Raw genomic sequence first — 16779 nt, 5'->3', positions numbered from 1 at the left:
GCATGTATGTATGTCTGTACCTCATCAGCGAGGAACCGGAGCCTCTGCAGGAAGTTCTGCACCAGCTTTAGTTTGTCTTTGACTGTGTTTTTCTTCACCTGAGTCCGGATCTGCTTGGCCTGCTGGCCCATGCTGTCCTGCAGGAGGAGAGATGATGACTGATAACGAAGCTCACTAACAGCAGGAAGTGAACTTTACCCAAACACACCCTGGATACACATGCTCACAGCATGGATGGGTTTATATTCATTTTTATTCAATTTAACCAACTGCATGAGTGGATTTCATACAAAATCTGAAAAATGTTTTTATTATAAGAAACTCTAATTACTGACACTGTCAGTATTTGCTAGCTGGAATCCCAACATGCTCATTAACCATAAAACACACATTTGTGTTCTCCTGCAGTACATTTGTTTTCCATTTCAGTTTTCACATTAAGTTGATGTAGTGCAACTGCAGGCAAGTATGCACCACAGTCATTTATTTTCTCAGTGTGCATTAAGTACACATCTCAAGCATTGCTGATCCATATACCCATTCAGACACTGGATCTTGTTCATATTATGACTTTGTTATAATCCATACTATATCCTTCAAATCTTTTAGATGAAACAGAGGGTCTACAAAAGAGTTCTGAGAATGAAATATTGCAAATATGCCCAAATGCATTGCATGCGTTCGAAAACATACTTTAGAAATTAATTTCCTCAGGTAACCTTCACAAGGACTCCATAGCATCACTCACTAAGGTGCTGTGATTTGTGCCTGAACAGCAGTCAAATTGATGCCATTAATCACAGCTTCATCTTAGCCTCTTTCACTCACACTGCTTCCTTCTCTCTCTGTCTGAGAAACATAAATCATACCATCTCTCTCATGCAGGACTTAAGCCGCTCTCGATCCAGTTTGGTTCGGCCTGCCTGGTTCACATCCTTGTTAGCCAGAGTCACAAACCGGCTGGAAAAAAAGCAAGAAAATACAGAGGATGAAATAATAAATTCTCTATTCAAACATTTTTGGTTGTTCTTCTAGTGATGAACAACTTAGTTTTTACAAAAAATAACTTAATAAAAAATGTAAACACTGCTGGTTTAAACAGCATTACACTTTTAGGTCTCACATCAGTTTTACAGCTTTTAGCATTACAAGAAACTCTCCCCATCTTTACTGACAGATGAGTCACAAGCCAGTTTTAATACAAGATCATGACAAATGTTTATTGTTAGGTAGCTTGCCTGCAGCCGACGCTGAGCTCCTCCAGCACTCCCCTGAGTCTGCGCTCTGGAAAGGCCTTCTCCGTCTTTATGATCTCCTGAACATCATTCAAACCCTCTTCCTGTCAGGTCACAAAAAACACTGGCACTTGAAAGAAACTGTTAGTACTTTTATGCTTATGTCCAAAACATCTTTTAAATGCCAAATGTCGCTTTATCCCTCTGCCCCCTTTTTTTTTTACTTACCATGGATGTGGAGATGGCAATATAAATCAGCCTGAAATACCTCAGCAACTATTGGCTGTATTGCCATGACATTTTATACACACATTCACGGTCCTCAGAGGACAAATCCTGCTGACGTTGGTGTTGGTGACCCACCGACCTTTCCTTTAGCCATTAGCCATTAGTTGAAATTTGTAGTTCTGAGTATGTGGCTTGTGGCTCTAGCTAAAATAGGCAACAGCTTGTGTTTAATGCTGTCTGGTAAATGTTAGCATGCTAAAACACTAAACAAAAATGGTAAATACTTCATGACTCAAAGCACTGCTGAGTACAGCCTCACATACCTGTGAGCAAACTGTTAACGTTGTCATTAACAAACTGCTGCAGATCCAGGTACCTGAGCCAACTTTACTATAGGGAAGGAAGGTGGATACTGACCAGTTTGTCAGCGATCTTGTCCATCGTGTTGGAGTTGTAAAGTCGTCTTCTCTGGTCCTGCCACCAGCTTCTGATGTAAACACATGGCTTCTTTTCAAAGTAGGGAAGATGGAAGTAATTCCTGTGAAGTACAAACAAAATGACTTGGCTCACAGTCTAAAACCCCAAATTGTTACATATGACACTAAATGTTTAGTTCATAACCTGAATGTGTAAATGAATATGGAAACTACTTCATAGTTAATCATTGTTGGCAATCTACTCCTGGTTGACATTCACTCAATGATGTGTAATAACTGCAAAGCCCTTAGCAGTCCATTAGAAAGGGATGGTCTTGGCTTTTATCATATTGAAACTAAATCATCAATATATAAGAAATGGCTTTGTAACAACTTCTGACCGCATTCCTGTGAGTCTTGACCCTGACCTGTCTGTGATGACAGGCTTCATGAGAGGAGTGGAGGAGACAGAGACCAGGTCCCCGTCCTCATCTGCCTCGTCCTCGCTGGAGTTCTGGATAAGCTCATTCTCCTCTTCTTCGTTCTCCCCATCTTTTTTCTTCTTCTTCGCTGAGGGCTTGCTTACACCATCTATCTGGTTGCCATAGTTACCTGTTTTTGGACAGAACACACTTTGTCGCGGTAGCTATTGACATCTTTGCACACTGTCACATATCTCTGCTATACCGTAAATGTGAGTGCAGGTCAATGTTAACAAGGTGGAAAAAAAGGGTTGCTTACCTATTGTAATTTCAAAACTTATTGTTTTGTCACCAATCTTCCTGTCGATCATGGTGGCCTCCAGGAAAGCACCAAAGAGGAAGAACTCATCTATTTTCCCAGTGGCGCTCTAACAGAGTGAGGAAAACACCAATAAAGGAAAAATGAAACCTTTTATTGGGCTGAAGTGTATTAATTTTATTATAGAGTCTCTGAAGGAATAATTGCCGGAATTCAATGCCCACACAAAACCCACCAACCTCCTGTCTGAATTATTGAGTCACTTAATTTATACATTACATTTGTACGGGCACTTCGTTTCATTAGCGTGTGTATTTCCACCATATTTTCTGCCCTATGATGTTTTTTATTCATTCATGTGGTTGTTATCAAAATATTAAATATTAATACTTACTCATTATTCTTTTAAAAGGTATTATTTGCAGTAGTTTATCACAGTGCCCCCAGGTGTACAGCTTGGCCCATCAGGGCCTAAATTCAGCTGCTGCCAGATTCATTTTGAACAACCCTTTTTGTTCAAGTATGCACAAAAAAAACCAAAAAAAAAAAAAACCAAAAGCCTAAACAGTAAATTAATAAAGACAAACAAGTTGGTTGCCAGGTTAGCTAATTTCTCCATTGTTCACAATTGCTGTGATGGAAAGGACCATAAAGGCTGAAACTGTCCATAAAATTGTCTCAGTTGTCTCAGTAGAGATTGCACTGGGTATGAGGGTAGTTTGAATAAACCACACATTAAGCCACAGGGGGTCATAAGTAAATATACCTGACTGACTGGGTAGATTAATGTGATACATTAAACCTTAAACTGTACTAACTGAAGTCTAGCATTCAAGGAACCATGTTTGGTATGTCCGTTGGCTCTCCAGTCTCTCCAAGAACTTAACTAAGTTTGACTGGATCACAGCCAGCTTTCAATCTTATGGACCTGAAACATCTTTTTTTCCCTGTTACTCCTTCAAAGTCAGACATTGGCATCCTTTCCTATTCTCACCAGGCTCAAGTTAAATAGTTAAAGGGGAGATAAATTAGTCAATTTATAGCATTTCTTTGGTTAGTATTAGTATCGGTCTGTTCTCCAAAGCACCTGACAATTGGCAAAGAGTCATGTTGGCAATGACTGAGGTTCCCAGGAGACACATTTACACCATAACAGCCAAGAGGCCAAATAGCTGGCAAGCACGCCCTGAAGCAAAGCCTCTAATGTTTCTGATTTCCCAAATGAGCAGTTAACTGCATGTGCGCCGATACAATGGTGGATTCCAGCGTCTCAGTGTTTATTGGAGGGTCAGCAAGACAGGAGAGGTCAAACAGCATGTTGTTCTCATGGATCGCAGGTCGGGAAAGCAGCTTTTCTTTTGCTGATTTGCTAGGTCATTTTTGTTTTCAGTGATGAAGCTGAAGGGAGGGTGTAGGCATAAAATAACAACCTCAAACAGATGCGCCACTCAGCTGCACCTGAGCTCAGGTCTTCTCACCTCTGAGATGTTGGAGACAGTCTCCACCTGCACCTCAGTGGAGCTTATGATCTCAGGTGCAGTGGTGTCCAGGATCTCCACGGCGATGGAGAGCAGGAGACGGGCTCGGAATGACACGCCTTCACCAAGACCCTCATTCAGGTCCTGGTGCTCGTCCATCAAAGTGTACTGACGGGTGGAGCCGTACATGTTGACCCAAGCTGGACCCAAGGTGGGCAGGAATCCTGGAGGAGGTGAAAGGAAAATAAATGCCTGTGGGAGATGACTTGGTAAACTACAGGAATTCTTTTGGTCTTTGCCAATATGTGACAATGTGAACAGTAGCATATTTCCCAATCACAATCACAATACTTACAGACAGGATGGTTAGACAGTCCTTGTTGTTGTTTAGAGTTCATAACTTTATCCTAACCACATAAAAATCTTGTTGAACTTTACAATTTAATTCATCAAAATAAGTCTACTGACTACTTTTGATGATTGTTTTAAGCTCACCGCTGTACTGTTGTTGCACTTCATTTTGCAGAAATTTATTGAAGAAAAGAAACTGTGCGCTGCTAGAAGTGTAACTGCATCACTTGTGGTGTGTGAGGAATTTTCTTTACACACCTCACACCAAAAAAAATCTTCAAAGGGGATCCTGTATTTGGTTTAATATATGCAAATGTATGTATTGATTGCAAGTGCGTTTGAATGTCATGTACTGAATTCATACAGCCGTTAGCAAAGGGTCAGAGGGGCCATCATGTGGTTTGATTAATGTCCTGCAGCACCGTTAATTACTACACACTGTAAAATATTAACTACATAAGACAGACTAATTAATGCATCCGACAGATAATCAATGCTAATAAGACAAAGTGCGTATGTGTGCTTTGACCCACCTTTATCACCATCGTTTGATATCTTGCGCAGGTCAATAAAGTGGGTTCCTATGGCAACGTCGTTGACCTTATCCGAGTCCCGTATCTGGACTTTTATACGCTTGCAGAGTGGAGGGAACAGCTCAGTGAAGATAACCTGCTCGTTCCAGATTGGTTCATAACTGCTCTTCTGGACTGAAGTCTTCCCCTGGAGTCACATGACGCAGTAACACTTAAGTTGCTTAAAGTGGAAAGGACTAACACATTTGTAGTATTCAGATTACTTGGCTCAAGGTCATATGCTGTAGTAACTGCAGTCCTTATTTTGTGTAAAGTTAATATGATGATTCAGCAGTCAGAGTTTCTCACAAATCAAGTGGATATATTTCAGAATCATCATTTTTGCAGAGAACAAGGATTTTGTCTTCAAACTTTACTTCGATAAAGGGTCTCTTTGCAGCCAGTATGGACAGGAGAAGCACTAAAGTAACTAATAACCTTTTCAATACACATATGGGCAGGTAGATATCCTGCATTAAGAGACACTTGTATGAAGAACCTATCCTTTAAGATGCAGGTGTTAGCCAGGTACTCAAGGCCACATACAGTATTTAGCACCTGTCCACAGCTGAAGAACTTGAGGATTTGTGAATTTGTCTCTATACTTCTATACCTCTCTTACTTGAAGTCTGCTTCTCAGACTCTTATCTCATACATGTTGGCTGAGGATGCAACAGCACACCTCAAGCTCACACACTTACAGCACAGGCTCAACCTGAATGTTTGTTCAGTTCAAGCAGCCCCTTTCATCTCTTTTCCTTCTTCTATTTTATTTTCCTTTGCTTTGATAGGGTATTTATATATGTGATTGATGATATGTTTATGTTTGAATGCATAATAACTGGATCTCTGTGAACGATTTGCTTGTCGATTTGTATTCTGAAAACAAATATCTGAATCATAGCTACTCCGAAACTTTGGATCCTTGATGGAGATAAAATATCTTACACAGGAAAATGATTTTCAGTCAACGTAACTATGCATAATTCATAATTATTTAGTGTATATAGTTATTAGTCAAGCAGTCATGAAAATCCACACCACAGATGGCTGCACTTGTATGCGTTAACCACGGTGCATTCTAAGGGAGCAGTAATAATCCCGGTAGACACCAGCAAAGAATCGGGGGTTTCAGGAATGTGGAAGGAGTTACTTTCTGCCCGGCAAACTGCACTTGAACGTAGGGGTCCACCAGGTCTCGGTTCTCTCCAATGAAGGCCTTCTTCACATTAGCCATGATGCTGGTGTTCATTTTAGGTAGTCCCTCGGCGCGGTAGATCTTCACATAAAACCTTGCCCACTGCCTCTCTGCTGGGATGCCCTCTGGAAGCAGGAGGTTCCTGGCAACCAACAGCAGCATAAAAACTCATCCAAGGACAAGACTGTGAAGTTACTGATTATTGTGAAAAAGTTTTCTATTGGGCGATACTAGGTGATTACGTTTATAAAAGTATATATGTTTTGAACAATTTCCAGTAATCCTTACAATCATGAAAACAGTTTTGCTATGCTGTCTCATTAATCACCAAGTCATCGTCTTACAACATATTCCAGTAAAAAGACATAGCTGAAATTAAGACAGTGATGCAGAAATAACTAAACTCTAAACTCTGCAAAGTGTCACTAAACACAGTACTCAGTATAAGTTCAGTCTGAAACTTGCACATTAGTAACAGCTCTTTACCCCTCTATGTCATCTTCATCAGTCTCATTGGCCTTGTGGGGGGTCTTGATGTTGTCGCCCTTCCCAACCACAGCAATGTCACACTTTATATATCCCTTACACCCTGCTGTTATGTCATCAGGATCAGACAGGATGGCCCACTTGTGGTAAAACTGATGTTCTGGGAAAGATTTCAGTCAATTAGGACTATTTATGAATGTAATGATCAGTTATTAGTTTAACAATGGAGTTAAAGCTCGTAGCTTACCCGGCTGAGAGTAAACAGTCCCAACATCCATCTTGAAGGTTCCCACTAAGGTCCCACTCCGAAGAAGATTTTTAGAGTGAATGACCTGCACAGGGTTGAGAATGAAATATTAAAATAAAGAGCAAAGTGATAAACTCAGTGGTCAGTTGGTAGCAGACACAATTCAAAACATTCACTTTTTCTGCATTAGCACATTTACATGGCTCTAAAATCTGGCCTCAAATTTAGGTATTCAATTTCAGTAATGTACCCTAATGCATACCAAAGAGCAAAAACAAAGGGTGGTAACAGTTTGTTTAGCGATACTGCAGTGTGTATTTTTGGTGTACTTACAGAGAGCTTGATGATCTTGTCAAACATTACATCAGGAGGGACATGGAAGTCAAAGACAAAATACTGCAGAGAGCAGAGAAAACATTACATCATGATCCTTTCATTGTTAGATCAGCCTTGCACAAGATCAGCTGATTGCTGATTTCAAGGTCTACATCGAGACTTTGCCATGCCTTTGCTGAGGATTATACACAAGTCTAAACAGATCCTGAACGACTGACGCTAAACAAACTGGAGGGTCTGGACACGAGGAGAAAATTGTAGGAGAACTATTATCTCGATCATTCTGGTTTCCAGTTTGTCGGTCCACAGGGGATTTTCAGACAAACAGGAAGAATCGATAGCAGACAAACTGTCACTTCCACTCCCTGCAGGGCACAGCTCTGAGCTCTGCATGACCCTCAGCACTACCAGCACTTCTTGCTGTTCAGGAACATAAATGCTTGCAAGAACTCTTGAGTGTTAAATGAAGAATTTCAAAGTCATTAAATCTTTACAATGAACCAAAACAACAAACTGAATGATACTAAGTTTGGGGGTAATTCTTCGTAGATTCGTTATTACTTTCAAGAACAAGCAGTCATGTGATGCATTGTTAAATACTGATTGTCTCCACCTTAAGTTACAACTTACTTTACAAAACAAGATCAAAATAAACTATGCATTCATCCTTCATGTATTGAGGATTGACATTGTTTTTCTTCTCACATGGGAGGGAGCATATGGGAGGAACAATATATGAAGAACAGAAGGCACAAAATGAAGCTGAGAAAGACAAAATCAGTTCATATACACACAAAAATGTCTACTGCCTGGCTGCAGGATTAATTCACAGGTCTCACCTCATTGAAGTATGGGCAGTTGGTGGACTCTTTCATAGACGTGTACTTCTTATCATCTCCAATCTCCACACACACCACAGGGTCCATGTTGAGGCCTATGAGCTGCCGGGCCTCGATCACTGTGATGCTGATCTGATGGGAGACGGGAGCACATCAGATATGAAACCCGTGACTCAACCAGCAGAATTTCCATTATCATAAATTATACAACAATGTGATCTTCACAAAACCTAATGATCTTGTTCCCAAGCACTGAGAGCATTTGCCAGATACTTTTTTAGATTTTACTCAGACTTTTCCTGAGGCTAAAGTAATGTAGCATTTGAGAGACAAACTAGATCCAAGCAAAAGGTTTCTACATCCAAGCAATATCCCTCTGGTTTTATTATTCAGTGGTTAATGAAGAGGAACAGAGAGAAACAACAAAGGAGAGGGTGAGACTGCAGTCAATGATTACACCAAGATTTCAGGCTGGTGGATAAATGTATTCATGTTTTTTTTTAAACAAAATGGGCCATGAAAATAGGCCATGGGCTAGCTTTGGAGGACCACTGACACAACAGTTATTTTGTTACTTGTTTTCTTTGAAGTTGTGGTGAATGAAAGTGGCTGTCATGAACAGTCATGTTTTTAAAGAAAATAATAGTCCATATAATTATATCAACCAACACGTAGTCAGACACTACATTTTTACATACATACATACAAACAGCCACAATAATAACAAAAAAGCGAAAAAGTCTCAAGTCAACATGAGTAGAAGAGAGGAAGATCCTCATCAGTGAACATGCACATTGCATATCTGCACATTGCAATTTGCACAAACACTACACACACACACACACACCTGATAATCCACTGGGCGTCCTGAGCTCGGCTCCATCTTGATATCTGGCTTTGACCTGAATAAATTCAACACTATCAGTAATTTTTCTACAATGGCTTGATTAAATTGAGGATGTTCTCATTTTTTACATATTGCCAGGTTGAATATGTTTATTTTCATAAATATATGCTATTAAATGGCATCAGTGTATAACCAGCTTCAGTTTATGTGCAGCATTGCAGTTTGAAACATTCAGTACTAACTGAGGCCATCAAGGCAGTGTTTTAACCTCATCCTGCTGTGTACATGGTCTCAGTGTGAACACATATAAGACCTCTTATTGGAGACGTTGGTGGTGACAGCGGTGACAGACGCCAGAGAGATGGTGTCAGGGTCCAGTGATCCAGCAAGACGCATTGCCTTCCTGTCCAGGTCCTCCATGTCCAGGACCGCCGGCTCATCTGTGCAATTAAAATAAAGTAAATCAGCGATTAAACACTTGATATTGAGTGGATCGATTCCAGTACATTTGTGTTTTATGTTCTATATGTATAAATTCCTCTGCTTTAAAGCGTTTATATGAAAAAAATAATTCAGCAGTTCTCAACCAGAATTTTATTCCTTGCACTGTGACACAGTTGAGAAATAATCCATATTGAGAAATAATAATTACAAACAATATTGTTCACCAGTGAATGATTAATAAAATGTTTCGGTTTTTTAATTCAATTAATTTAAAAGGTTTGAGACTTTTTTGGGGGGATAGTGAATCCTGTCTATGACCAGGGGTAGGAAATGTCATTGTTATTGTCAGTTGTGTTTTGTTGATAATATACATGACATTATTTATAGAAAATTGATAAACGGGCTTCAACATGAATGTTTCCTCCAGCTAGCTAAAAAAATGAACTAACAAAATACAGTGAATGAATGTCAATTTTGGCTCAAACAGACGCCATCTTAACTTGTTTTACCTCCTTTCTTGTGGTCGTCTTTAGAGATCTTGATCTTGCCGAGTTTCATGGCTGAGAAAACTCCCTTTCCCGCTCTGGTGGAGGAGAAGGGGTCAAAAGATGAGAAGGGGAAAGGAGAGAAAACTTATATAATGAAAGTGAACCCGATGAGTCACTGACGATCCATCTTTGGATCAGCCAGTTTCATGTTTGTCTCATCACGATGGCTCTCCGTCAGTAGGGTCAACATTGAGTACCAAACTCGGCTTCCCCACAGCTCACTCAGTGCAACCCAAAACCCAGCGCCACAATGTCAATATATCATGGACATCTTTGTAACTCGACTAGACATTTAATTCCAGTGGAATTACCCACCCGCCAGCCATCACCATCACCAATTCTCCAGACCCTCAATCACAAGAGTATCCAGTGTCTCCTCACTGATATTAACTGGATCACATATCACCGTAACAACAAAGAGCTTGCGATGCCATCAGCGGGACGACAAATGAGGGATCTTAATAATTAAAAATGAGCGTGACCATCCAATTTGCTGCGGATATGGATACATGTCAGGGAATTAATGAATAGGAAGGGTTTTCTTTTGTTTCCACCAGCATTCAGAATCCAGTGTATCACAGTACAGTTGATGCTTTAATCCACCCCTCCCCCACACCCAGTTATCCAACAGACAACCTTCAACCTCATTTTGATGGAATATGGAAAATTGTTTTTAAATAAAAATTTGACAACATCTCATTTAATAAATTCATGGATGATTGCCAAGAGAAATTAAAGTAAGTAAAAGCCTGGAGACACACGAATGGGAATTAAAGTCAAGAAAGAAATCCCAATGGATCACTTTTCAAAATAAAGGTAAAAAAAAAAGCTTTATTCCCCATCAAAGCAAATCAAGGTCTTTCACATTCATGGATACGCTGCTTGGACTTTCAGCCCGAGAGAGCATACCTAACTGTTACATTTCTAGCTGAAAGACAAGTTTATTGAATCATCAGTGGATGCATCGAAAAAACTTGGAACAACACCTTGAAAAATACCTCTGAATGTAACAAGTGGAGAAGAAATCCTGAAACCTTTCAACATTTAATCAGCTATTGAACAACAGAAAAATGACAATCAAAGAAAAAAAATATCGCCTGTAGAATTCATTAAATTGACTGGCTGAAAAAGCATTTTATTTGTAATGAAAATTATTGTGACATGCAGCCCTGGTTTCCAGATGTTCCAGTGATCCATTACACCTTCTCGTCTCATTCAATCAAAACGAAAGACACACACAAACAATATGAGAAAAGGTGTATTTCATACCTACCACATGAAAGACACCACTGACCCTACTCAACTCCACAGAGAGGTAAGATCACCATACATCCACTGCAACTGAGTTTCCTCCCCAAACTTCCTTCTGTGTTGAGCTATATTTCCATATTCTTCACCTGTCAGGTGCAGACAATCCAAACCAGCCAGGCTGATAACAGTTGGACAGATGAGTGGATGATGCAGGAGAGAGGAAGGGAGGGAGAGAGAGGGAGGTGGAGGTATATGGTTGGAGATACGGAGAGAGGAGGAGGTTGGAGTGGGTTGGGCTCTACATACCACCAAAGAAGACTGTAGCTAAAGTGGGTCCAGACAGCCTGAACTTCATGTAATATTGTACTTAATATTATACTCAACATGTTTTTTCAACCGGTGATAAAAACACTCATTCAGTGGCACCAACTGAGTCTTTGGGAATATGTAAAAGCATGTGTATTATTCCCTTCATGACTCAAATTTCCACTAAAATCACCCTTAAAAGGCTACTGCTTCTTCGGATTTGGTTTCTCTCTAAACTCCCCTGGCCCTCATAACCCTTAAACTAAGTGGTTGACCATAAAATAAATGCTTAATATTGAAGGAATCACAGGCGAAACAAACACTGACTGAGACTGGCTGCATATGCAGTCTTCCATGTAAATGTCAGTTACTTCGTACACCCATCTTTTCTTTGTAAAAGCTCTTTGGCACTAAACAATCATGTCATGCCGCTTTGCTTCACAGAGAAGCGAGCCACAAGAGGTCAAGGTTTCGTGTCAGAAAAACGTAACCATAGTTACTTTTAAGCTCTTGAAGAAATGGGTTGTGTGTTGGTGGTGTGTTGTGGTTACTGTGATGAGAAAAGTCGTTATGTAAATCAGTAGGTGCAGGAAGAAGGCCATGGAGTTATAGCAGGCAGAGGTCATATAAAAGCATGACAGATTTTCAACCAAAAGAGAGGAGAGAGACATTGGAAAAACACACAAGCCATCCAGTATTTGACTTACTTGTCTTTCACTCCCTTCAGTCTCTTTTCCCTTCCTTTGCTGTGTCGAGTTACGAAGAAGCACAAGGACAAGCATCAGAGACAAATGCTTTCAACAAGAGGCAATGTCTGAATTTAAAGTAAGATAAACCTTGAAAGTTTAACAAGCCATCCTTCTATGCTGATTTAATGAAAAAATGTAACCTTCAAAAATGTCTGTGTCCTACGAAAATATGTAAATTCACACTTTCCCTGGCTTGTAACACTCACAAATTGTCAAACATGAGAAGAAAATACAGAGAAATGGCAATTCAAAAGGACTTTATACCTATTGTTTTCTCTTTGTTCCTTTGATCTGAAATAAAGACCGTACAGGCATCAGTAACTACAACATAAGCTGTAACACCTACACAGTGCACATCAACCAAACATACAAACACCTTGAATGGGACACAAAGCTGATTCAAGCTTTGTATACTTAGAGATAAGACATATTTAAAATGCAGGTAAATCTAAGAGAGAAACATATGCATGTGTGCTCAAAGCTGAAAATGTTATGTTATGTATATCAGCCGTGTGTGACTCAATAATACATTAAAGCATAAATAAGTTGTCTTGTTACACGTGTAAATTGCAGCAAATATGAATGATTTAACCGCAGAACTGCATGCTGGTACCTGGCAGCTTGATTTCACTCTCCTCAGTAAAACTGGGGTTTCGAACTGTGCATGAAACATATTGCTCACAGCTCTGAATTCATGTGCATGTGAAATAGTGCGATAAGGTGCTGAGGATGGCTGTAAGGGCTGTAAACTGCAGTCCACAGACATGAACTTATATGTGCTGATGGTCAAACAGGGACACGTCAGCAATGAAAGTACTAACAGTAGCACACTGTGAAAACACTCCAGTAAAAGTCCTGCATTTAAAAAAACTGCTTTACTGAAAATGTATAAGTGCAACAATGAAACTGTGCTTAAAGAATCAAAAGTAAAAATACTCATCCTCTAGAAAATTGTTATTAATTAATATTACTGTTGAATTAATGGATCTGTTGCATTTCACTGATGTGCTGTATATATTGGATAACTGACAATACAACAAATCAAATCTTTTGGTTTAACTTGTGTTCATGTTTCATATTTCTTCAATTTGAAGTCACTATTGTTGACTTTCTGGGTCTTTATTCAGTACTATTTTCACAGTTTTCAACCTTTACCGGAAACTTGTTTGGCAGCGTTGCTGCATGGCTGTGCACATGCACAGAGGAATCGATTTAATTACTTGCTCAGTGTTGTCAAACTGTTGCTTGTCTTTTATTTATGTCCAGAATTTGTTTCCATTTGTTTTTCTGTTTTTCAAGAGAATGCTGAACTTTCTCAACCACTGTACACAGCTCCCATATAGATGAACATAAACGAAAAAAGGGAGGATAAAAACCTAATAACCTGTGAGTGATCAATAATTCATTGATATATACTGTCGGTTCCGCTCTGAGGGCTGTACTGAATGGAGCTCAATGAGTTACCCTACATACACACACATGTTCTTTCTCTCTCACATACAAACTGGATGCATATACAGTATTGCTGTTCCTGCTTCCGGGAGCCCATAGACTGCAGCCAGACAGTGTGATGATCAGCTCTGCCTGATAACACAGTTGGGGAATGAAAACTTTCACTACACAGGAACCTCCTGTCCTGAAAGCTTATTGAACGCCCTGTAGTCCTCGCTCTACCTCAGTACATTCTTCCTTTAGCAGATTTTTTTCCCCTGCTGCTCAGGACTTCAAGTTGTGTTTGTCACGGACTTTCAACCTCGACTTTAGTGAGAAACCTTTTTTTAGCACTGCAGATAAAATGGAACATTAATGTTATTTATCCCTGTGAAACTGACATCGCTTCGCAAGTGATTTCTGCTTCATTTGCCGACAGGAAATTTAAATGATATTCCTTATCTGTGATGTGGCAATAGTTTACCCTCATTAGTGTCACACAGATAGAAGCTTATGCAAGTTTAATGCCCTCACACACAAAAATAAAAGCGTGTTTTGAACCTTCATGGCCTACATATGGCAAATGAAACATATTTTAAAATCCTGGGGCCCCTTTTGTTTGTTTGTGATTTTTTTGTATGTGTGTGCATTTACAAATACATGCAGTATTTTACAGTGTATTTGTATGGGTGATGCAGCATCTTCATAATGCAGACTGAGGAAGCAAGAAAAAAGGAAAGAGAAATGATGAAGAAAATGAAGAGAAAGGAAGGAGTAGAATGTACATTACACAACAACCCATTGCTTTTCAATTTTTAATATTCACTCAAATAGCACTCTTGCATTTTTTACTCTGTTATTGCATCAACTGGACTGGAAAAAAATCTCTAGACTATATACTCCCACTCAGACTCCTTCGAAAGCTTTCAAATGGCAAATCCTTTTTTCTCGACATCCATGACGACATCTAAGGGATTCCAAAGACTTTTCTTTGAAAAGACTCTCTCCTGAGAAGATCAGCTCTAAATAGTATTTTACATCTGCTACCTGAGACAAACACAAGGCTCATGCAGAAATTTGGATTTACCCCAAAAGGCATGTCTTCATGTCGTCATCGTCTGCTTCCACATCAAGACTTGGAACAGAAAAGTAACAGAGAGGAGCTCTTACACATTTGCACACAGTACTCAGATTTAGGTTACACACTGTCTTATCACACACGAGCTGAGAGTAAGAACCACCGCAAACCACAGCAAAACACAGCAGCAGAGCTGACAAACATGGAGGAGTCCCTTGTGATAAGACAGCTACAGGAGAAGGCACAAGCCATATCAGAAACTCAAAGGCAACTGCTTTGATGTGGTATCTGTTTCAGCAGAAGGAAACAAGCAGGCGAACAGCTGAAGAGAGAGAGAAAAAAACTCAATACATCCTTCAAATAATTTACAACCCTGCACTGACAAGACTGATCATGAATAATCTCCTTTTTGCATGACTGTACAGATAAAGAAAATGAAACATTTTTTATGCCACTTATCACTCAGAGATGGATTCTGTAAAGCCTTATCTGTGACTACAGTTCGTCAGCAATGTCTCGACTCACCGATCTGAAAATCTTTCATTTTCTGACAAGGGCTTACTGGCTAACTTATTTTTATAGCCAAAACAGAGGAAGAAAAGTATCTGCTGATGGAGAAAACTGTGTGTTTATCTGCTCTACATTGCAGAGAAAAGAATATGTCAGCGTTTTGCTTCATAGCCAGGGAGCATCACTAACTACATTTGTTTGCAGGGCTACAGGTTAATTAAAAACAAATACCTGTTCATGATTAGCACATCCACTGTGTTGTATTTTTACTGTGTGGAAGTGGGTCTTGGATGATTTATTAGATATACATTCCTGCAACCCCAGCTGATGTTGCCTCCTTGATAGCATTAAATAGCACAATTTGTTTTTATCACATACTGTACATAAATTATGACATTTTTTCGCATTTTAAAATAAACTGTACACATTACTAAGTCAAATACAGTAAAGGCTGTTTTTTTAATCAACTTGTGGCTCAATATGCATAATAAAATCAGACAGTGAAAACTTTTATTTCAGAAAGCACAAATGCTGACATATCTGCTGGTCCACAGGGAGTCAGTGCTATACTGAGCCACCTGCACTGTAGCACAGCTTGATGACACGTCACCAACACCTGACACCAGACCTGTCTCTGAAGACACAGCGGTTTACACCGACGGTCAAATGAATCACACATTTAGAAAATAAAATCATCATAAATAAATAATCGCTTGTCTCAATAAATTATCCTTTCAACACAGGCTTTGCTCAGGATGAATTGCCCCCTTGGGCTGATTTGATGTTATGCAAATAATCATGCATATATTTAAACAGTTTGAATAAACACAATGACTATTTACAGCAATATATTTCAGTGGGGCAACACTCAATAGAAAAAGAAAAAAAATTGTTTCTGTAAGCCTTTTGCACCAGTGTTAAAGTATGGTCGCACTCCAGTGTCAACCCTATTTCATCTCATTGGTTTTTGTCCCCCCCCAGTATTTGATGTATGCAGATCAAATGACAACTGGGGCCTTGAATCCATTCTCTTCATGTCTGGCACATGTGCTCCTCTGCATGCACTATTCAGCAGATCTGCTTCACTGGCAGCAAAACCACGCAGAAGGTGATTTATTTATTAGGAATAACAAAACCTCTGCAAAGCCGGCTTATTGTGGTGCCACAGATAGCACAAAATGCTTTATGGGCGTCACCATAAATCATCCTGCAGGCTCGGAGACGATGTGGAGGGAAGCCAAGGATGCAGATATGAGAAGTGGTAGCAATGGTGGTCAACCTTAGGTGAAATTTCTCCCACCAATGTGCCTTAACAAGCTACCTACACTCAACTGACTCCCCTTGTACAGTTTAATGCCCATTAAAATCTGAAAAGAACACCAACTCTCCTGTCTCCTGCAGCATACCCGACCTTTAGGCCACAGGTGATTTAACAAAAATAGACAGCACTGGGTGGAGCTCTGTTTCATGTTTCTTCTGTTTGTTCTT

At 39.7% G+C, this 16779-nt stretch overlaps 1 protein-coding gene across 3 annotated transcripts in view; it reads right to left on the bottom strand.

The window, feature by feature from the left end:
• Positions 1–16779, bottom strand: part of otofa (otoferlin a) — a 69054-nt gene that overhangs the window by 17024 nt on the left and 35251 nt on the right. For 2 of the 3 annotated variants that reach the window (XM_046373639.1, XM_046373640.1), the window contains exons 6-21: positions 9928–10001; positions 9288–9414; positions 8975–9029; positions 8128–8259; positions 7286–7348; positions 6953–7037; positions 6706–6865; positions 6175–6361; positions 4983–5169; positions 4099–4322; positions 2621–2729; positions 2308–2491; positions 1881–2001; positions 1239–1339; positions 870–960; positions 21–137 (exon numbers count right to left, since the gene is read on the bottom strand). In XM_046373639.1, coding sequence (XP_046229595.1) covers positions 21–137; positions 870–960; positions 1239–1339; positions 1881–2001; positions 2308–2491; positions 2621–2729; positions 4099–4322; positions 4983–5169; positions 6175–6361; positions 6706–6865; positions 6953–7037; positions 7286–7348; positions 8128–8259; positions 8975–9029; positions 9288–9414; positions 9928–10001 — 2017 coding nt within the window. Of the gene's footprint in view, positions 1–20; positions 138–869; positions 961–1238; positions 1340–1880; positions 2002–2307; positions 2492–2620; positions 2730–4098; positions 4323–4982; positions 5170–6174; positions 6362–6705; positions 6866–6952; positions 7038–7285; positions 7349–8127; positions 8260–8974; positions 9030–9287; positions 9415–9927; positions 10002–11239; positions 11400–16779 lie in introns of those variants that run through there. The other variant, XM_046373642.1, reaches the window with a different exon arrangement.

Source organism: Scatophagus argus, chromosome 19, assembly GCF_020382885.2.
Source record: "Scatophagus argus isolate fScaArg1 chromosome 19, fScaArg1.pri, whole genome shotgun sequence".
In the NCBI taxonomy this organism is placed as follows: Eukaryota; Metazoa; Chordata; class Actinopteri; family Scatophagidae; genus Scatophagus; species Scatophagus argus.
The sequence above is the reverse complement of the archived record's forward strand: the minus strand, read 5'-3'. Positions and strand labels throughout refer to the sequence as shown.